Source organism: Armigeres subalbatus, chromosome 2 (assembly GCF_024139115.2).
Source record: "Armigeres subalbatus isolate Guangzhou_Male chromosome 2, GZ_Asu_2, whole genome shotgun sequence".
NCBI lineage: Eukaryota > Metazoa > Arthropoda > Insecta > Diptera > Culicidae > Armigeres > Armigeres subalbatus.
The window spans coordinates 283,278,689-283,302,643 of record NC_085140.1 but is presented as its reverse complement, the minus strand read 5'-3'; the positions used below and the strand labels follow the sequence as shown (position 1 = coordinate 283,302,643).

The 23,955-nt window shown below is 39.6% G+C and overlaps 2 protein-coding genes and 2 long non-coding RNA genes across 6 annotated transcripts in view; 2 read left to right on the top strand and 2 right to left on the bottom strand.

Moving 5' to 3' along the window:
* Positions 1 to 23,955, bottom strand: part of LOC134212331 (myosin-I heavy chain) — a 376,227-nt gene that overhangs the window by 246,903 nt on the left and 105,369 nt on the right. The window lies entirely within an intron of this gene.
* On the bottom strand, positions 6,062 to 23,898 carry LOC134216459 (uncharacterized). 2 transcript variants are annotated; one of them, XR_009980686.1, is made up of 4 exons: positions 23,809 to 23,898; positions 6,382 to 6,441; positions 6,226 to 6,322; positions 6,062 to 6,163 (listed from the first exon to the last, which is right to left on the bottom strand). It is a non-coding gene; the product is annotated as an uncharacterized LOC134216459 (long non-coding RNA). The 2 variants fall into 2 exon arrangements; XR_009980685.1 differs by lacking the exon at positions 23,809 to 23,898 and having other exon boundaries at positions 6,382 to 6,481.
* LOC134216458 (uncharacterized) lies at positions 7,276 to 8,328 on the top strand. The gene is made up of 2 exons (XR_009980684.1): positions 7,276 to 7,452; positions 7,516 to 8,328. It is a non-coding gene; the product is annotated as an uncharacterized LOC134216458 (long non-coding RNA).
* Positions 10,737 to 11,732, top strand: LOC134216084 (uncharacterized). The gene is made up of 3 exons (XM_062695093.1): positions 10,737 to 10,783; positions 10,831 to 10,959; positions 11,477 to 11,732. The coding sequence occupies exons 1-3, from the start codon at positions 10,737 to 10,739 to the stop codon at positions 11,721 to 11,723; spliced, it is 423 nt and encodes a 140-aa protein (XP_062551077.1). The 3' UTR covers positions 11,724 to 11,732.

Here is a 23,955-nt window from a genome sequence, read left to right as displayed (position 1 = left end):
GCGAAAGCAGGGATGCCAGATTTGAAGACATGTCTTCGATTTGAAGACATTTGAATCTCTGTGAAGACATTTATTTCGTGAAGACATTTTGAAGACTTTTCAAAATATTTGAAGACTTATCTACTTATTCAAAGATACTTGAAGACAATCAATAAGCCAGCGAGAGAAAATATAATTTTATTTATTACTTGATCGGGGTTCAGCCAAAACGTACCAAGCGTCAACGAAAAATTACCGATTTTTCTGCTCAAACTTTTGTTTAGCAGATTTAATTGATTGTAAACCGTATCGGATATCCCTCAACCCCATAACTGAGGATATCCTTCTGCGAATGTACGTTTAAATTGATATGAAACTATTTCCGTTGTCCTTTTACGAACAAAATATCACAAGTCAGTCGAAAAGCCGCTTGGTACGCTTTGGCTGAACCCCGACCACTTTTAATTCTGCGACTTCTATATGTAGTATACAAAAAAAAAATACAAAAGTTATAGTAGTCTTTGTCTCGGACATAGAATCTCAAAAAAAAATACATTCCGAGGCTGATAAATGCAACGCATTTTAGACCTCATACGCACTTAACTTTGAGTTGAGCGCTGGTTAAAAAAATCCCGATGTCGTGTATGTAAAAAGGTATTTCGATCATTACATCGGAACGCAATGATAGATCGGTCATTAACGGCAAAAATAGATTGAACTCTTCTATGACTTGATTTAATCTATTCAACCGTTGAGCTAGATCTTGAACTTTTTCTAATTTCCTTCTGAATTCATTTGATCTTTTCGGTATTTCCATGTGACTTTCTTCTAAATATCCGACGGAAAACTTTTTGAAATTTCCGTGAATTTTTGAAAGAATTTTCTGTGAAAATTTCAAAGAATTGTTCGTGTAAAATAAGGAGAATTTCCGATAAAAATGATGAGGAATTTCTTGTCTTTATTCAAGAGAATTGAAATTGGAAATTCAGTACAAAATTTATATTTCATAATTTCCGTAAAAAAGTTATAATGGAAATCCTCCAAAATTTAAACGGAAAAGTCGTCTTGATTTCCACAACTCCCACAATAAATGCACTTTAATTTCCACAAGAAAATTATCCTTATTAAATTTCATAAAAAATTCTTACGAATGTCGATAAGAAATTGAAATTGTGCTGGTGTTAAATGGATATTTCTCATAATTTTCAAGGTAAATTTCTGCAGGAAAATCTCCCTAAAAGAAATTCAAAGGAAACTTGCTACACACTTTCGTTAAATTCTTCCTTGAATTCCTTTGATTATTCTTCTAGAAAAATCTTTGGACATTTTTCCAATGTTTTCTCTGCAAATTCCTCTATGAATTTCTTCAAAAATCGTCCTGGCATTCTTTCTGTAATCCCTCCAGGAAATTTTCCGGAGTTTCAGGGAGTTTTTCGAAAAATCATCCAGGAATTCTTTTGGAAAATCCTCCAGAACTCCTTCGGTAGTTTCTTCACGAATTCTTCCAGTAATTCTTCCAGGAATTTTACGGAAGTTTTCCCTGGATTGCAGCGGAAGCTCCACCAGGATTCCTTCGTAAGTTCCCTCTGGAAGATCCTTTAACAAAGTTCCCGATTGACTCTTCAAGAATGCCTCCGGAAGTATACTATGAAATTCATCTGGTATTTCCTCCAGGATTTCTTTCGGAAATTTCTTCAGCAATACCTCAAAAAGCTCCTCCAAGAAATCATCCAGAACTACCTCCAAAAATTTCTCCAGAAGTTTCCTCAGGAATTCCACCGGAAATTGCTTCAGTAATTCCTCTGGAATATCCCTCAGAAATTCATTAGGAAAATCCTTCAGGTATTCCTCCAGAAAAAAAACCTCCGGAATTCATCCTGAATTTTCTACAGGAATTCCTTCTTAAGGTCCTCCAAGAATTCCTCCGGAAGTTTCTGCTGAACTTTTTCCGAAAGTTTCTTCAGTAAATCCTCTGGATGTTCCAACAGGAATTCCTCGGAAAATTTCTTTAGGAGACTTCCAAAAGTAATTAGAAGCTCCATCCAGGAGAAATTAGTATAAGTTATAAGAAGCTCCATCAGGAATTCGCCCGGAAGTTGATCTAGAAATTTTACCGGAAGTTCCTTTAGAAAATTCTCTGAATATTTCTTCAAATATTTCACAGTAAATTTTGAATCCCAATAAGATATATTCTTTTAAAAGAAATTTGGAAGAATTTCACGTAAAAATTCAGATCAAAAATCCGACTCAGTACAAAATCCAGGGTAAACTCGTTATAAAAAACCCAGATTAATCCACCTAGCGGTGATGGTGCCTTTCTCGTTCGTACAAAAGGTTGGAAAAATCTCAAATAACACCAATATGTGGATTGGTCTCATTTTTCATATTTGTTTATATCCATAAAAAAAATTATCGCCAAACGCAATTTGTTTCAAACAAATCGGATTAGCATAAGAGCAATTAATGGCATTTTATTTTGTAGTTTTAAAATTAGTACTTTCGCCATAACTTTTGACCCAATTGTACGATCCGGCCAAGTTTCTATAGGAAACAATGGGACAAGATTCTGCGTCGAATGCAATCTGTTGCGAGCGACCTGAGAAGACACATATTGCAAATCAATCACAGTAACTTATATATGACCGGAATCAGTCACAATATGGCTACTGCAACCAGATTTGTTGAACTTGTGTTGCTTGGGGAATAGATGAAGTCTAAGTGCTAAAAAAGTGAGCTAGACTTTTTTGAACTCTTTTTCGCAATAAATAGTAATTTGACCATAACATCTAAGCCCATAGTCCGATCTGGCCAATTTCAATAAGAAAATATGAGACATTCTGCGTCGAATGCAATTTAATGCGAGCAAATCGGTTGAAGATAAGTGCCCGAAAAACGAGTGGCATTTTTTACGCGATTTTTTCGTATGAATTTGTATTTTGGCCATAACTTTCGATCCCATAGTTCGATCTGGCCAATTTCAAATAGGAAACAATACGATAAGATTCTGCGTCGAATGCAACTTGTTGCGAGCAAATCGGTTGAGAATAAGTGCCCGAAAAATGAGTGACATTTTTTACGCGATTTTTTCGTATGAATTTGTATTTTGGCCATAACTTTCGATCCCATAGTTCGATCTGGCCAATTTCAAATAGGAAACAATACGATAAGATTCTGCGTCGAATGCAACTTGTTGCGAGCAAATCGGTTGAGAATAAGTGCCCGAAAAATGAGTGACATTTTTTACGCAATTTCTTCGTATGAATTTGTATTTTGGCCATAACTTTCAATCCCATAGTTAGATCTGGCCAATTTCAAATAGGAAACAAAACGATAAGATTCTGCATCGAATGCAACTTGTTGCGAGCAAATCGGTTGAGAAAAGGTGCCCGAAAAATGAGTGACATTTTTTACGCGATTTTTTCGTATGAATTTGTATTTTGGCCATAACTTTCGATCCCATAGTCCGATCTGGCCAATTTCAAATAGGAAACAATGGGACAAGATTCTGCCTCGAATGCAACTTGTTGCGAGCAAATCGGTTGAGGATAAGTGCCCGAAAAATGAGTGACATTTTTTGAGTAGTTTTGCGCGCACACACACACACACACACACACACACACACACACACACACACACACACACAGGAAGTTTGCGGTACGACCGCCGAGGGATCGATACAACGTAGCAGTGGATCTCAGCAAGCCAGTCGGCGAACTAGCCTAAGCTAGGGGCCGGAATTTTAGAAGAAGTGCATGAGCACAGCCCCCCCCGAAGTAGTCGCAGCATCCCGTGGTCCCGGGGGGATCGAGGCAAGGAGGATAAGGGACCCGGTTTATCCGGGAGGCACATTTTTAGCAGGTCGGGAGGAGCCCATCCCTGTTCGCCTTCGAGCATAGTGTGGATGCTCAAGGTGTCTGTCGCGCAGATTTTTGATGGCCTTTAACCCTTGTAAAAAAAAAAAAAAAAAAAAAACACACACACACATCACCTCGATTCGTCGAACTGAGTCGATTGGTATATAACACTATGGGTCTCCGGGCCTTCTATAAAAAGTTTGTTTTTGGAGCGATCATATAGCCTTTACCGTATACTTAGTATACGAGAAAGGCAAAAATGGTATAATTTTCGATCCCATAGTCCGATATGGCCAATTTTCAATAGGAAACAACGGGACAGGATTCTACGTCGAATGCAACTTGTTGTGAGCAAATCTATTGAGGATAAGTGCCCGGAAAATGAGTGACATTTTTTACGCGATTTTTTCGTATGAATTTGTATTTTGGCCATGACTTCTGATCCCATAGTCCGATCTGACCAATTTCAAATAAGAAACAGTGGGACAGGATTTTGCGTCGAATGCAACTTGTTGCGAGCAAATTGATTGAGGATAAGTGCCCGAAAAATGAGTGACATTTTTTACGCGATTTTTTCGTATGAATTTGTATTTTGGCCATAACTTCTGATCCCATAGTCCGATCTGGCCAATTTCAGTTAGGAAACAATAAGACAGGATTCTGCATCGAATGCAACTAGTTGCGAGCAAATCGGTTGAGGATAAGTGCCCGAAAAATGAGTGACATTTTTTACGCGATTTTTTCGTATGAATTTGTATTTTGGCCATAACTTCTGATCCCATAGTCCGATCTGGCCAATTTCAAATAGGAAACAATGAGACAGGATTCTGCATCGAATGCAACTTGTTGCGAGCAAATCGGTTGAGAATAAGTTCCCGAAAAATGAGTGACATTTTTTACGCGATTTTTCGTATGAATTTGTATTTTGGCCATAACTTCTGATCCCATAGTTCGATCTGGCCAATTTCAAATAGGAAACAATGGGACAGGATTCTGCGTCGAATGCAACTTGTCGCGAGAAAATCGGTTGAGGATAAGTGCCCGAAAATGAGTGACATTTTCGAGTAGTTTTGCACACATACACACACACATACACACACACATACACACACACATACACACACACACACACACACACACACAGACATCACCTCGATTCGTCGAACTGAGTCGATTGGTATATAACACTATGGGTCTCCGGCCTTCTATAAAAAGTTTGTTTTTGAGCGATCATATAGCCTTTACCGTATACTTAGTATACGAGAAAGACAAAAATTAAAGAATTTTCAAGAATATTTTCTTGAATTCTAACAATTTGTATGTGAAAAAATTAACATTATTCCACATCAGTAAAACAAGTATATTATTGAATTTACAAACCTATTGGATTTCGAAATTTCTCACCGATAATCATAATTTTAATATTGAAGACATTTGAAGACATTTTTAAACGACTGTGAAGACATATTAAAATATCATCTGGCATCCCTGTGCGAAAGCGAGATAACCGAAACTGACAGTTGATTTCGATCGATTAAAGTTTGCTCGATGAAACTGTTGTCAATTTTTCACTGAATATTCTTTCCTGTGTATATACACGACTAGAAAAAAGTACCGTGGATAATCAAAATTCGGACACACTCAAACTTCGGACGCTTTAATTCGTATGGGAAATTTTCTGAAATATTTCATCGAAATGTTTCGTGAAGCTGGATCGGAAAGAGTAATAGTTTTCGCTTGTTTTAGTATAGTTACCTTTTAATAAGACATGTTAAAGCAATGCGACGAAATGATTGAAAGACAGTCTTAACTGTGCAGTGAAAATTGTTTTCAATTATTCTTCCTGGTACGGTGTAATCAGGTGTCCGAAGTTTGAATCTTTCACGCACAGAAATATATTGTAGTAACAACAATATTTCAGATTGAATTCAACAATAAATATTGTTAACTCAGGGCTAATAATATTAGTCGTTTGAGTCAATCCATAATATTGTTGTTTCTACAATCAAACCGTTTCATGATTTGAGTCGCATTATTGTAGAATCAACAATATTATTGTTGAAACAATCATCATTGCATTATAGTTTCAATGATATAAACATATCAATTCAACAATATAATATTGTTGAAATAATAATAATTACTTTTATTTATTTATGCTTAATACTTTTTCCGATTTTTTTTTTCGTTTCAAGATAAAAATGAATAAAAACAAAAGAATGTACTACGGTTGATATTTTATCTATTTTTTCATTACTCAATTATTCACATAATTACTTATTGTTAATAAAAAATCTGCTTCCAATGGCAATGCTGGTTGAGAGCAAGCTCTGAAAATGAAATATAAGATTGAGAATTAGTTATCGTTTGATGAAAGTTACACACATTTTACCTGATTTTCCCATGTTTGTTTCTAAATTTGTTGAAGGTGGAACCAAGCAAATCATGCTAACGATGAAAGATTGACCAGCGCCCGCCATTCTGCTGTTCTGCGAATTAGAAAACAATATAGTTTTTAGCCGATTTAATTTAATGTTATCATACAAACCTATAGTGATATGTTTTAAACGATAACGACCCGGAATACTCCAGAAATGAGAGGTATCACCTAGTTCAACAAAATACATTTTTAAATTGTTATGATCGAGTTTTACACATAAAAAAGAACACACCGCTTGACATTTAAGCATATTTGGAACAAAAAGAAATATTGTTAAAATAAAAATATTTATTGTTATTCCAACAAGGTATTCCAGTAGAAACAACAATAAAATCTTCTTGAATCAACAGCTAAACGATTGTTGAATTCAACAATATTTATCTTTAGTTTAATCATACACAATTTCGCTGCGTGTTGTGTCCGAAATATGAATACAACACCGCCGGTGTCCGACGTTTGAATCAAACAGAAGCCGGACATTTTCATAAATTGCAAACATTCTTCGCAATATCTTGCACATACTAAATACGTAGTTCAAAGATGAATATACTGTACACTCAGAAATAGAGCTAAACGTTGATAGATTATAATTTATACTTTTTTGACATTCATTCGATTTACAGTATTACAGCGGGGGGCTTATCCGGACCTCGCTAGTCCGACGACTCGTTAGTCCGGATCTCGCTAATTCGGAATTTTCCGGATTAAAAAGTATCAACACCCATTTAAACACATTATGCTGTCAGTTTTCAAATTTGTGCTGTGATTTTGTTTTGGTTCATTTGTATGGATTTGACAGTCGGATTAACGAGAGAAACCTCGATAGTCCGGCCATACATTTGTCGGATCAGCGGGGGGATACTGTATATGAAGCATAGATTATAGTTTATACCAAGGTTTTAGGTCTCCTGTCATTTGAGCTTTCAATAAAATGGCTTATAGCCTGTGCTCGATTTTTTTGTTGTTATTGTTTACTGTTTAAATGTTGTCTGTCAAAACGTTCCAACACCGACAGCCTTGCAATAACGATTAAATTAGATGTGAATTGTTCTTGGAATTCATAACTGGAACCACTAATAATACATTTCAGTGGTTTATCTCTATTAATTGTTCTTCTTGCGATGTTATTAAATGTCTCCAGTGCATTTTATTGGATGGCTTTGCTGAGAGCAAGTTCAGGTGGGTAAGATCCATTTTTTCTAGACCAAAACTAGAATGCAAATTGTTCCTCGTTTCTTGCAGCCATCGCGAGTTTAAAGCTTATAGTGAAGGCAGCAGCAGGAACTAATAACCTAGTTCCTAGTTCCTGGCAGCAGGGTGTTCTCATCGAGTTCGGAACAAGCAAGGTCATATCCGGCGACATTAGGAGAATATCCGACAACATTAGGAGAAAAGCAATATGTGCCAATCCAGGTAGACAAAAAAAACTGAAAATGAGCAGTTTGTCGGAAAGGATTTATTCATCATCAAACGAATCGAGGAGAAAAATATTGTGCTGGCAGAATAACAAAATACCATAAAAATCGAATATCGCGGCTCTCTACAACACGATTTCTATCGAAACGCAGAAATTAAGCCACCGAAAAGCAGAAGTAACTTCCTGACCGTTTCCCATCGGAGGGACTAGAGGCGATCTCCAGATGATCGGCGTTGGATATCAAAAAGGTAACTTCTACAGTCAACTCTATTCCGACAGACATATGACCTCTCAGTGCAACTCCATCTCTGGCGGCATTTATCTTCCAAATCCGAACAAAAGTTTGAAGCGATGCCACTGCCTTTACCCATGCCAAGGATTAGAAGACCGGTGCCTCATTCAACATGGTGATTACTCAATGGTTTTCCGATGCAGCGCCTGTACCTGTAGAAGCTGAAAAGTTATGCTTCCGAGGAACTCTGTTAGAAGTTTGCGGTCAGGTGCAAGTCCTAATCATCCACAATCCGCAGCCAAAAAATCAGGCTGTCCACGAAACCGTTGCTTTACCTTATCTGCATCACTCATCCACCGAAAACCTGCTCTATTAATAGTATAACACATAATGCAGTGAAATTCAGAAATAATGTTGTATTTTTTTATAAGAAATAATAAATATTTTTTACAATTGTTTTTATGATTCATATTTTTTTCATTCAAAACCAAAACAAAATTGAAATATTTCAACCGGTGGCGAAATCTGCTCCTAAATATGCTATGAAGGATTTTTGTTAAGTTAAACTATGATTCGTATAAATCAAAGTTATACTATGCCAGAATTGTTAGGAGTTAAACGAAGTTGGGGTCAACCAGACGAATAGTCATTTAGCATGACTTTAAATCTATTTAGTTTAAATTTATTTCAGAGTGTATGTACTTAGTGATTGCAATGGTGATATAAATGGCGTGATTCACAATTTGAGTTAACAGCAGGGACAGAAAAAGTCATTTCAACTACACTCAAACAGCTGATATCCAACACACAATCAAGTTGCTAGTCCTTCCCGAATTCGAATGCGCGAATGAATAGGACGGCATGTGCACGAACAGCAGCAAGCGTCGACTTTCGGTGTCAGCGTTGTTGTGTGCGGTGTCAAAATGAATCTTCAGCTTGGCACATTGATTATCAATTTGAAATCTCAAAATATGAATATCATTTCATACTGCGGTGCATGGATTTAACATTTTGAAGTTAGATTCCTAAAATATATGCATCTGTTTAGTATATACAGTAAAATAATCATCATTTATCGGTGCAAATCAACCGCAATTCAAAAATATTCATTTCAGCCCCGGTAGATATTCATTTTTTACGCTCGATTATCAATCGGCTATTGAGGATCGGGTGGTAAGTTTGGTATGGAAGTTTGACAGCATGCTGCGAGATGTTCGTGCCTGCATTGTCGAGCGTCTGATCAAAACAAACACGAATCAATAACGAAGCTGCCTACTGAGCATCGATGCAACTGATAATAAAACGAAGATTTCCGTCCTTGGTTTACAGGATGATTGTACATTAGAAAGTGTTTAAGCGTCCGAAGTTTGAGTTTACACGGTAAGTATTATACCTATTAATATAAGCCATTTTATAGAAAGCTCAATTGACAGGAGACCAAATACTAATATTTACATTTTACAAGGAACATTTGCGAAAATGTAATGAAATGATGATGATGATGACGAAATGATGATGGTTTACATGCAAATTTACCAAAACAAAGACCGAGCCGTCCACTCAAAATTTCGATCAGCTGTTCGAATCTGTCTCATAAAATGGCTTATTATGCTTTCTGCGAGCGTCAGTATATACGCATACGCACATTTCACTCACAGTTTGATATTTAATATCACATATCACGTGGATTCTTTTTCGCAAATTTCATATCAATTTGTCCATTTTCGAAACATGTGCCGTGCATATGCACAGCCAAGATATTTAACAAAAAAAAAAGATAATTCGTTCCTTCCCAGAAAACCAGCATGTGACAGGACACCCCCAAGTTTCTCTAAGGGGTTCAGGTTTGTGAGTGGCTAGCAATTTCCCGCCCTTCCGGGAACATCCAAAAGCCCAGATTTTTCAGTTTTTGCCAAGAAAGCGATCAGGAACAACATCTTTAGGCGGCCCAAAACACCCTCGTTGAATTGCATATAAAATAGTTTTATCTGTGCATATAAAACTCAATGTTTATATGTACATATTTTCCAGCATAACTTATGAACCCATTGACCGATTTCTAGGAATCTTGGAAAACTTGTTTTTAATTTTTTTATTTTTTAAAACTAATTTTATTTTTTTTAAACTAATATATGCATTCATCTCTTAGACTAGGTGTTCCATGTTCTCTTAACACTATTATCCTTATTTGCTATGATACATTTTTAGTTATCATCAACACATTTCAATTGACTTACAATGTTTTAATCTTAAACTAACTTGACCTAATTATTAAAAAAGGCACAATGACCTAATCGTTGCAATGTTTCAATATTATGAAGTTCATTGGTACTAGGAAGGCAAATTTAAAATCATTATCAAAATATTTCCGCAGCTTACAACAGAAGAATGTCTTCAAATGTGATTTCAGTAAATTAATTTTTGATCTAGCAAAAGTCCTAAATATTTGAATCATTTATTTGAGAAACTTCGTACATCCATTTTGCACACACTTAAATGCGAAATTGCACCTCGGTAATAATTTTTACTGATATTGTTCGGTAAATTCGATTTCAAACCGAGAGATCGGTTAATTGTGAATAATCTACTGATATCCGTAAAAAATTTTAACGATGTCTCAGTAGAATAAAATAAAGAACTGAACATCGGTATTATAATTTACCGATCAATTCGGTTCTCTGAAAATGTTTGCCACTTGACATGAAATCATACCGATCACTCAGTAAAAGTGTGTGACATATAATATCACAAGTGTGAATAGGCCTTTAATAGAGTATACACGTTACATCAGGTTACAGCGTTATGCTTGGCGTTATGTGTATATATTATAGTGTTATCCCCCGTTCGCCGTTAGCTGGATTGTAAGGCGCCGTTGAACGGGTCCCTTAACGCAACACACATTCATCAGAGGCATTCAGGCAACCAGCACTTTTCCCGCATCGCTCACCGGGGCAAGTTGTGTCTGCTCGCAAGTGGTCAAGACCTTCCGCCACGTAAACCTGACTGCACATTTTGGCGATCCTGCCAGTTATTCAAGGTAAGTTAGAGATGTTTGTGCAGAACACAATCGCAAAATAAAAAGAACGCATATGAAGTCTGCTTGAACCGCCTCAAATCCAAAAATACTTCAATCGTTTCAAAACGACGCCATATTGAAAGCCGCAAGAAAAAACTACCTTGATAGTTTAAAATGACGCCATATTGCAAAAATGATTGTTAAACCTCAGATTTCATCTGGATGCCACAATTAAAAAACCTGCTCATGCCTTTGTAGAATCGTTTCAAAACGACGCCATATTGAAAAGCGCAAAATCTGCTTTAATCGTTTCAAAACGACGCCACAGCAAAAAAAAGACTGCTTGTTACGCATCAAAGTACGCACATACAAAATAAGCCGCTAAAAGAAAAAACTGAGCACTCCATATTAATACGCTGCAAATGCAATTACAAACCGCCAAAAGCAAACAATTATTTTTGATATTTTTACTCCACGCATAAATTTGTCAAGTTCCTTCTTCTAGAAATGTGTAAAATAAATATACTCGTCGTTACAGGCAACAAATCGAAATTCTTAAAACACGTCCCGCAAATATCGAGCAATGGCAAACCACGGCAAATACGTCCTGTCTCAGGAAGATCGATCGTCGAGCGATCGTGACTTGGAGCGAGATGCAACCATCAATGATGCTGAAGAAAACTCTCCCCATGAAGATGATAGCAGTAGCAGTAGCGCAAGCGAAGCCAGCGACAACGAGAGTGGTGGAAGTGAGCGCGGCAGCGCTTACAGTACAGAAAGTGTAGTACCTACGAGCGAAGACGATGGCTGGACTAGCTCACCGCGAATCCCCTATATAGAGGGAGTGGAGAAATCGAACGGCAGACCCGAGGACGATTGCAGCTCGTCGGAGCTTGTAAACTCGGAACAAGCAAACGCCAACAGGATGAAGAAGATTGAAGAAGTACTAGCGGCTCTTTCAAATACAGTTGCTCAACTCCAACCAGGCATCTCACAACCGCAACTAAATAAATCAAATCTTCCGACGAACACCGCACAACAACCATTACTCGCTCCGCAATCGCATTTGGATAATCCTGAAACTGATCAAAGCTGGAATTTCGGCTGCGAAGCACTCAAATCGCGTGGTTCGTATACGACTGTGCGTCCGGAACATATTAAACCGTTTCCGAATGGCGTCCGCCCTAACAAAATGTGGGCGGAATGGCACGACTTCATCGACAACTTTGAGGTTGCAGTGTCTTTGCACCATGCAGACGATCCCGTTTATAAGCTAAAATTACTTTACCTGTCTCTTGGGCAGGAACTGCAAGCAATTGTCAAAGCTGCCAACCTACGACCCAGTCTCACCGAATCAAATTGCTACACAGCTTTCGTGAAAAACATTGCAACGCATTTGCGTTCCATGACGGACACAGCAGCAGAACACCGGGCCTTCTTGAAAATGAAGCAAGGAAAAGACGAATCGACTGTAGCATTCCACGCAAGGCTAATAAGGAATGTCAAGCTTTGTGGCTACAGTACCAGTGATCAAAGTCGTTTCGTTACGAATTCGAATCCTCTCTTCATGCAAAACCGCTGGGCAAACCCATTACCAAGACCAGGCAGCGTCAGCCTCCAATACGGAAATAACTCGCGATCACAAGGACAACGCTCGCGCTGCCCAAGGTGCAACAACACTTTTCATCGGAATCCGCAATGCCCGGCATTATCGAGAACATGTGATAATTGTGGTAAACTTTGCTATCGCATGTCGTACTGTGCGTTCGAATAAGATACATCAAATCGCAAACCATCATGAGGTCGATTCAAACGTCGAAGAGAATAATGGTAGTGACAAACAGGTAAAGCAAGGTTGATTTCAATCCTAAAGTGAATTAGTCAAATAAACGCATTATAACAGATTATCTCTATCAAAAAAATTGTTTTTGTTTGTTGTTCTAGAATATAAACGCCCTTACCTTAGACGACGTATTAATTGATTGCTGCATCGGATCTGCCAATCCTATAGGCTTTCTGATTGACTCTGTAGCCGATGTTAACGTGATCGGTGGCAGGGATTGGATACGTTTAAATCAAGAATACCAGGCAGGTCTGGCCAAGCTGCAGATTAACCAACAGCCCAATAAACGCTTGCGTGCCTATGCTACCGCTAAACCAATACCGGTTGAATGCGTGTTCAGGGCAACCATCGAAGTACCAGGTACGACGAAACCGTCGATAGATGCTACATTCCATGTTGTCCCCAATGCCATGAGATCGCTGCTGATCGCCGATCGACCGCACATGATTTGAAACTCCTGCTGGTAGGAAAAAATGTGAACAGCCTCGAGAGCATTAATTAGCATTACCATCTTTCCAAAAATGCCTGGCGTCCTAGTCAATTTCAGCGTGGACAGGACAATTGCTCCAACCAAGAACGCATACTATAACGACCCTGCAGCATACAGAGAAGCAGCCCGAAATCATTTGTGTGAAATGGAAAAATGTGGAATAATCGAAAAGGTGATTAAGGCGCCCAGTTGGATAAGCGGCATGTCAGCCGTAGCAAAGGGGAAGTCTGATTTTCGACTCGTAATTAATATGAGAGCACCAAACAAAGCCATTAATAGGGAGTATTTCCGTCTACCATTGGTAGACGAAATGCGAGTCAAGCTCCATGGCGCTAAATACTTTTCTAAACTGGACCTGAGCAACGCATTTCATCACCTGGAATTAAGCGAAGAGTCACGGGACCTGACAACCTTCCTCGCGGAAAACGGCATGTACCGTTTCACGCGACTAATGTTCGGGGTCAATTGTGCCCCCGAAATATTCCAGCGTGAGATGTCCCGCATACTTGCTGGTATAGACAATGTAATAGTCTATATTGACGACATTCTCATTTTCGCTGACACCTTGGATGAGCTGCGACAGACTGTTGACAAAGTTCTGCAGATACTACGGGAAAACAACCTAACACTGAATCCAAAGAAGTGTGAATACGATAAGAGCAGCATCAAGTTCCTAGGCCACCTGTTGGACGGTGACGGCTTCCACGTTGAAGAAGAAAAAATTAAAAGCGTCCGTAACTTCCGTGAACCAACCACCATTTCCGAGCTAAGAAGTTTCTTAGGCCTCGCATCTTTCATTAGTCCGCACATAAGAAATTTTGCAGAATTATCGCGGCCAATGTGGGCAATCGTGACCGCGAAAACATGGACGTGGGGTCTGTGTAGCTTGCTGCTGCGCCAGGAAATCACCCATTGCGCATTATTGCACTCGGCGAAGGTATCGCCTTACTCGGATCACTGTTGGACTCTGACTGAGGGAGAACGATGCTTGGCTGCTTGCTCGTCACCAACACCAAGACGGCATAAACATCATATAATATAGAGTGGTATACAACAGGGCTGTCTCGCCCCACACATCCCCCTTTCTCTCCGGCTTTTTTATTAGTCTCTTGCAATTATAACTTGTCCTTGATTTTCTCTTTTGTAAATGTATTATTGAGCTTATATATAATTAAACACTCGGTAAAAATACCACTATAAAGATTTATTTGCCGAAGGCACCATTCAAAGGCCAAGGAAATCGAAAACCATTTTCTACGGAATATTGTCTTATATTCAGGTAACGTACAAATATTTCCGGTTTGAATAGATGAAGTTTCCTCCAACGGTTGTTCATTCACCTCATTCATATGCTCCAAGATTCAATTTGTACGTTGGTCTTCCTGGTCTTCAACCCATAGAGGGCCATCGCACTTTGTAGGTGGTTGTAAGTACGATTTTCTACTACAATTTTGGCGCGTCAATCTCCAGCTGCTGAGCGAAGCACATCAACTCAACACCACGACCGCCTACCAAATATTCCACTGTCTCATCTGTCACTTTCCCATGTAGGGCTAATGCTAATGGCTAATATATATGCCCTTTATTCGGTTTATGTCATTTACCATACCCGTCTCAATCCCTACAGATGCGTCTCCGAATTTCGTCGCTGGTTCATTCATTTCATTTATTCAGTTTACATCTAAACAGACAACACTGAATCAACAATTTGACGCTACAATACACGGTTTGAGGCCTGCACCTGGTCTGCCCACCTTGCCGCTGTGCTCCACGCCGTCTTATTCCTGCCGGATCGGAAGCGAACACAATCTTTGCAGGGTTGCTGTCCGGCATTCTTGCAACATGTCCTGCCATCGTACCCTTGCGGATTTAGCTACCTTCTGGATACTGGGTTCGTCAGGGCGAGGGCTGGGCGAGCTCGTGGTTCATTCTTCGCCGCCACACAACGTCTTCTTGCACACCGTCAAAGATGGTCCTAAGCACCCGTCTCTCGAATAATCAGAGTGCTTGCAAGTCCTCCTCGAGCATTGTTCATATTTCATGTCCGTAGAAGACTACCGGTCTTATCAGTGTCTTGTACATGTCACATGGTGGAGCGGTGGTGAATATTTTTTGACCGCAGTTTCTTCTGGAGTCCGTATTAGGCCCGACTTCCCCAGATGATACGCCTTCGTATTTCGCGACTAACATTGTTATCAGCCGTTAGCAAGGATCCAAGGTAGACGAATACCTAGACCACCTCGAAGGTATCCCCGTCTATCGTAACACTGCTTCCCAGGCGGGCCCTGTCGCACTCGGTTCCGCCAACAAGCATGCACTTTGTCTACGATGCATTCACCACCAGTCCAACTTTTGTTGCTTCACGTTTCAGGTAGGTGTACAGTTCTGCCACCTTTGCAAATGTTCGGCCGACAATGTCCATGTCACCCACGAAACAAATAAATTGACTGGATCTGTCGTCGCTGGTATTGAATCCGTAGATCTGCAGTCAAACAAAGTACGCGAACAGTTTTCAGCTCCGAACTTCTTCTGAAACGAACTTTCTCTCGGAGTTTGATCTGTCAAACTAAATGATGCCTTTTTTAGTGCAATTTTATGAGAATCTAGCGCACTTCGTCCGAAGTTGGGTTTCTAGCCTATATCTTCGTTCAAAAGCCTTCATTCCTTACACAAGCAAAATTATCGGCCACATATAGCAGATAAGCAAATTATGCATTTATTATCCGCTCTTTTTTCCGTTATTCAATCACATGCTCATTCTCTAAAAATAGTGATCGACATCACTATATGTGCCATATTCCGAGTACTGATCAAATTTGACACGATATTTTGGGGAGCATCAGAGCTAGCGAAATATCAAATTCTTTTTTATATTAAACTGTATCTGAATGATAAATACATCTCAAGACAAGACTGATCACCATCGATGCAAACTCATGGTGCAGCTACATTGTCTTCTTTTATGTCTTTTCCTGTCATGTACATCGTTTTCCAGGTGGTCATGACTGTAGCTGGTTTCCTCTATCTTGTCGTTCCGTGTCAAAGCATCAATTCCGACATTGCTAAACGGTCCTTATACAAATCATACTAATAGAGTTATTCCATACCAAAGCGTAACTCTCTGAATGTTCCCGAAAGGATCGAAAGCGTTCGTGTAATTTGAAATACTCGTTTTTCCCCTTTCCAACGTCGCCTTAACTAATCTTGTTAGTTTATCCGAAAGTTCACATTCGTGCATTAAATACCATAGCAAACGAACATAACAAAACATACAGATTCATTTTTAGTATTCTATTCTGTAGTGTGCTCATAACATGTAAGGGAAGGTAATCATATGATAATTACTTCTGCCTCATACGCAGCTAGTCGTGGGATCAATCCCAAGTTCAATTCTCCTACTTTTTTCTCTCCATATATTTCTCATGTTTTAGCAATCGCTAAGATTAGAAATAGACTGAATACCGGGTCCATCTTCTATTCTTTATCTACAACTTGACTAATTCTAGCCGTAACTGTTAGAAATCGAAAAGAGCAAAAGGAAGCTCGTTTTGGCATCCATTGCAACCTGTTAATCAAGATGAGCCTCTTCCATAGAACCTATCCCCTAGATTCCAATAACTTTCTCGTGGCGAATGCAGAAGTGTTCTTGGTTTACAATGTGTCGAGTGACTGCATCTTTTATCAATTCCTTTACATCTACGGTAGCCCGAAAGGACGTGGCCAGCGCCGTTTGTTAACCCCCTAGAGCTTTTGAACTGAGCACATTGAGGTGCTCAGTGCAAATCCCATGCCCTAGCCATTGGCTCTCTATGCAATTGAGATTGTTCTGGTAAAACACGGAGTAGCAACTACGACATGTAAGGTTATCATGCTCAGGCTCTACTTTGTTAATGCAGTGTTCTTTTCATAAGACAAGAACCTCGACTAATTCTATTCGCTTTTGAAGCGAAACATCGTGATTTCGCATGAATTAAAACGCAAGCATAATCCATTTCTTCAAATTTGCGAGCAAGTTTTCCAAAACATTAGGACTCCAATATTAAGATCTGGGCAGGGCTCTGGGTATTATTTAACCACCATGTTGGAGATACATCCAATGTTATTCCTGACATTCGATATTAGCTGCACCAAGTTGGGGTCTCCAGTTAGCCTTGTGAGCAAAAACGTAGGATTGCCACTGCTTATCCAGCTTTCCACGCTCGCCATAATGGCGGCTGCTATAAATTAATCTGACAGTAACTGCTTCCGACGCCGAACTATTTCCGACGCTTATAGTTGCTCAGCAACCATTTTCAAGTTGTTTATTATTTAGAAAATTGTCGCGAAACGAAAACATCTGAAAAAATACCATCTTGGAACAAGTTTTTCTTAATAATTGAAAACAGTGCTTTGATATATATGTTCAATTATTCTATTTTTTTAGGTTGATGTAATTATCCCAAAAAGCCTGGCGACAACTAGCTGAAATGTAACAATATGAAGCCTCAATAATCAGACATAAAAATGGATACATCCATCAGCGAGGTCATGCTGTTACCATCTGAAACATCATATTTTGTATAATATGCAACACAGTGTGGCTTTAGTTAGGTTTAACACTCGGATCTGGGTACTGAGGTTTTCCGATGGGAATAACAGGGACATATGCATTATGCATCCTGCTGTAGGTTCTTGCTACTTTGAAAAATAATGAACTATGTGCCTCCGCTGCACTGGGTTAACTAGGGGAAACGAATGCTTCACACATTATCTAGAAATCAGTCTCGGATGCGCATTGGAAATACAAGATTCGAGTTCCTTAACGAGATTTCAGAACATGCACAAGATTTTAGTTGTCGGTGTTAATTACACACTACAGACCCGGTATAGCATAACAAAAGAATGACATGGAGTGCTTGAGAATGGCTTTATTAATATATTAGGTAAAACAGTTTGTTCCGCTTGTAATTAAAATTTATCCCGCACTAAGGCAAAGAGCACTACATACAGTACTACATACATACTACATGTAGTACATAGTAATATAAGTTTTTTTGTCGGTGTTAATTACACACTACCGGGTCTAAGCATAACAAAAGAATGACATGAAGTGCTTGAAAATGGCTTTATTAATACAATAGGTAAAACAGTTTGTTCCGCTTGTAATGAAAATTTATCCCGTACTAAGGCAAATAGCACTACATACAGTACTACATACATACTACATGTAGTACATAGTAATATAAGTTTCTGGCCGGGATGTAATATTTGTCGCAAATTTCATTGTAATGTATATTCATAATTGATTATCACTGAACCCTTCCCATTTTAAAAGAAATTTAGGGGATGAAATTAAGTAAAAATACATCTTGTATTGATTTGTATACAAAACAACCTTTCTATATCTACATATATTTCCTTTTATATTTTTTTAGATTAAGTTTTCTAATTTGATAATCCCACAACCGTAATCCACGTGAAGCATTTCTGATATGAACTTGCTCGTGTTTGTTTCTGCAACATTTGTCCTCGACCAAGTTAGGATTTTCAAAATGACTGAATACACTACTCACACTCAGTGGACAAAGGTTTTCTTGAGCTATGGTTAGCCGCACATTGATGTATTTCGAAGATGAGCCAAACCTACCCGTTTCCAAAGCATGACACCTGGTGTTTGATCTATAAACTGTATCCCTGACTATTGAAGCTTCAAATTATTGAATTCCAGCCAGCTGTTTTCAGGATTTCTGTAAAAATTACATCAACCTAAAAAATAGAAATATTAAACATATTTGTTTAAAAATAGTTTTCAATTATGAAAAGCTTGTCACGAGATAGTATTTTCCCAAATTTTTCGTTTCACGGCAGTTCTGGAAATAATAAATAAACAACGTAAAAAAGGTTGCTGAGCAACTATAAGCGTCGAAAATAGTTCAGCGTCGGAAGCAGTTACTGTCAGATTAATTTATAGCAGCCGCCATTATGGTGAGCGTGGAAAGCTGGATAGAATACGAAGTTGAAATGCAGAGCCATAGATGGGATATCACAATTGCTAAACATTACTTTATTTTGCAATTTGAAATCGAGGCTCTTCAAAAGCGTCATTGCGGCATCCACAACTTATATTACAATATTACTTTCTTACAACGTGCCTTTGCAGTTTTTTTTAATTCGCATTTTTTTATTCGGTGGTTCAGTAGAACCATGCTACAATAAGCTGAATTTGGCAGATTATTATGCATTATGTTGTAGTGTGTGTTTTGTTTTATCACCAACATCGATTTGGCACTTATGGTACTGGTACTTTGGCTGCTAGGCTGAGGTAAACTAGATATTTGATACGTGACCAGGTGAGTCATTGGTAATCTTGAACTAAGCTTAGATTACGCAAGTGAATTGAGCAAGTCGCTTGACTTGAACATCAAAACTCCTCCGTTCAACTCATTTGCACGAAAAGAAAGTTGAACATGTTCAACCTTTGGCAAGTCAAATGAATTTTACTGAAATGATCAAATTACTTGCCTTGTCAAAACCTCGGTTAAAACATAGCATGATACTTTAGGATCAACGCCCCATTGTTGTTTCCTCAGAAACTTGCTTTGTGTTTTCTAGTGCTTTTAACACACCATTGTGTTTTTCGTCACGACATGCTTTGAACTGTGTTTCAACTCGCAAACCTTCAGCTATTCAATTTATCTGGCTGTCATCATAACTCGCATATCATTCCAACTTTACTTGGCGGTCTTCCCAACACGCCATTACGGTTCTCAAAACACGTAAAAAATCTCAACTTTTCTTGGCGGTCCACCTAACACGACATTTCAGTTCTTTTACACGCAAATCATTCAAGCTTCACTTAGCGAGCTTAGCAATACGCCATTATGGTCCTTAAAACACGCTAATCATCAACCGTCTAAGACGAGTTAAGTAACTCCATTTAATTCCACCAATTATTTCGATATCTTTGCAGATACGTATTTCGACCACAACTGTGTGGTCGTCTTCAGTGTCTCGTACTTGACTCGACGACGCTAATCATTTTTACTTTGCTTGGCGGTCTTCAAAACACGCAAGTCATTTAATCTTTACTTGGCTGTTCACTAAACACGCCATTGCGGTACTAAAACACGCAAATTCTTTCATCTTTACTTGGCGGTTCTCCAAACATACCACAGCAATTCTTAAAATACGCAAATGATTTCATCTTTTCTTGGCGGTCCTCCAAACTCGCCATTGCGGTCCTCAAAACTCGCCAATCATTTCATCTTTTCTTGGCGGTCCTCCAAACTCGCCATTGCGGTCCTCAAAACTCGCCAATCATTTCATCTTTTCTTGGCGGTCCTCCAAACACGCCATTGCGGTCCTCAAAACTCGCAAAACAATTAATCTTTTCTTGGCGGTCCTCCAAACTCGCCATTGCGGTCCTCAAAACTCGCAAAACAATTAATCTTTTCTTGGCGGTCCTCCAAACTCGCCAATCTTTTCATCTTTTTTTTGGCCAAACGCCATTGCGGTACTCAAGAGACACGCAAACAATTTCGAATCTTCTCCGTTTTACTTACTTACGCAACCGCGTCTCTCCCAATTTGGAGCACCGGTCCCCACGTAAACACTGCAAAAAGCAAACATCCTTCTTGGTTCAGGAATTTTCCTTTTCTTCTGAGATTGCGCAGTGGGTGATTTCCATGACGCAGTATTTTTATCAGACACATTAGTTTTAACATTATTCCACTTGATACTAACAAAAAATGAGCAGTAAAACCTGCCACTGTCGCCAAATGTGTAGCTTGCTGCTGCGCCAGGAAATCACCCATTGCGCATTATTGCACTCGGCGAAGGTATCGCCTTACTCGGATCACTGTTGGACTCTGACTGAGGGAGAACGATGCTTGGCTGCTTGCTCGTCACCAACACCAAGACGGCATAAACATCATATAATATAGAGTGGTATACAACAGGGCTGTCTCGCCCCACACAGGGTCTAGAACAAAAAGAAGCATTCGAGAAAATTAAACAGCACATACTTCAATGTACAACCACCTTAGGCTTTTTCTCGGACACGGACAAAACCGTTTTGTACACTGACGCCTCACCTAGTGCTTTAGGAGCCGTGCTTGTTCAAGAAAGTGTAAGTTGTAACCCTAGGATTATTAGTTTTGCTTCCAAAGCCCTCACAGCAACCGAGCGAAGATACGCTCAGAACCAACGCGAGGCGCTGAGCGCAGTTTGGGGAGTCGAGCACTTCTCCTATTTCCTTTTGGGGAGGCACTTCACTCTCCGAACGGACGCTCAAGGAGTTGTGTTTATCCTTAACCGGTCGCGGGAGGAATCAAAGCGAGCTTTAACTCGGGCAGATGGCTGGGCACTAAGATTGAGTCCCTATAGTTACGACGTAGAATATGTACGTGGAATGGAAAACATCGCTGATCCATCGTCCAGACTCTATACTGGTGAAGATGAACCATTCAACGACGATGTCAGTCCGTGGGAAATCGGCGTATTAGAAGCGAACTCGATTGAAATACTCACAGAGGAGGAGATTGCACACGCTACTTCACAAGACAATTCTCTTCAATTGGTAATAGCGGCCTTAGAAAACGGATGTTGGTCGATCGTCGAAACCAGCTATTGCAAAGTTCAGGATGACTTATCAATTCGAGATGGCATAATTGTGAAAACTGGCTGTGCAGTTATACCACCGTCACTACGAGAGAAGGCCTTAAGAGTCGCGCATGAAGGACATCCGTCTTTGGCAAAAATGAAGAGCACAATCAGACAACGAGTTTGGTGGCCTGGCCTTGCACTGAGCGTACAGGAGTGGATTGGTTCTTGCGAAACTTGTTTGACGAATGGGAAGCCAGAGCGACCTACTCCGATGCAACGAATATTCGCACCGAAGGTTGTATGGGAGACGATCGCAATCGACTTTAACGGGCCTTATGCCGTTCTAGGAGGTATTTCGATTCTTGTGGTGGTTGATTACCGATCAAGATATCTATTCGCGAAGTCCGTTAAGTCCACCAGCTTTGACTGCACCAAGAAAGTTCCTCGAGGAGATATTCGAGAAGGAGGGTTACCCGAAAATGATTAAATCGGACAACGGGCCTCCATTTAACGGATCCGAATATAAGGAACGGCGAGGAATTACGACGATCTTTTCTACGCCACTATTCCCTCAACAAAATGGGCTGGTGGAAAGCAGTATGAAAACTATAAATAAAGCAATGTCTGCGGCAATTTCTAATAAAACTAACTACATAATCGAATTACGCGAAGCTGTAAACGCACACAACGCGGCCATGCATAGCATAACTCAATATCCACCGGAAGAATTATGCAGGGAAGGAAAATTAGACGCGGATTGCCTCTAATGAATCACGATAAAATCGTAGTCAACGATGCACTGTTAGACGAAAGAGACCGGAAAGCAAAACTGGATGGGAAAAATAGAGAGGATATTCGTCGCGGTGCACGAAAGTGTCGGGTATCTGCCGGAGATACAGTTATCGTTCAACGCCAAGTCCGTAGTAAAGGGCAGTCTAGATTTTCTCCAACAAGATACACAGTCGCCAATGAAAACAACGGGAGCTTAGTTCTTCACAACGCGGACGGCCTGTCACTTAAACGCCACATCACCCAAACTAGAAGAGTCACGCACAATCCAAACATCAAAACTAGCGAGGATGATGAACATGAACGCTATCGGAATGCGGACAGCGATATTCCAATCAGGAAAGAACATCCGGATAACCGCAAAGGAGATCGGGTGAAAAGAATTCCAGCCTATTTGGAACACCTGAGACGAGACCTGCAAAGACGGCTTCTTTTTCCTTGTTTTGACACTTGTTCTTCTTTTCATCACAGTTGATCATCGATTCTCAACTGTTTCCTTGAGTGTTTCACCGGTTTCACCTAAATCCCGGGTAGAATCTTCTGAGCGCAATAAAAGTGTTTGCAATTTACGGATTTATAATCTTATTTTAAAGAGATTTTCCTATCGGGAATAAAACACGTATTCATAACTGTGCAATATTAAGCTGTCCGGCTATTCTAGAATACTTTTCAAAGTGAAAAAGTACTCGTAAAACAAAATCATTCGGAATACTTTTTGAGGGATACCAATACTTTCACACAAAAAGGTGCTGGTTGCATCTGACAATTCGTGACAGCGCTTGCTGGTTGCAGATGAAGTTAAATTTTTTCCTCTTTGCAAGTCCCGTCCCAGGTCTAAACGTAGCATAAACGTAGCATAAAGCTCTAATAGTGATATAGTATTGTAAGACCCGGCAAACGGTCTAATTCATTGTAATAATAAGTGTAGAGAAAATGAAAATAAATCAAGTGTAAAGTGAATTTATCCGGTGTTTCGTTTCAAAGCCTGAAGTCCGCCCACATAGTACCGTGGTGCTCTAGGATGAGCACTTCCCTTTCGTAAAGTGTTTAGTGTTTTGAGTGTAATTGAGGTGCTGCCAGTCGAGCGAGACTGGTCCAGTCCACCACCATCGAGGTAAAGTTATAGGGACTTCACAGCCTGAGGGTCATCCAGGAAAGGAGTTACCTAGCACTCCTGCTCCCACCCGGCTCCGTCACTGCGGGATGCGAGCAACAATTTATTCTAACCCACAGATCTGCGTCCACACCATTTAAGAATCACCTATACAGTCCACTTTTTGAGAAATTCAACACTCCCCGCTTGGAAAGGTCT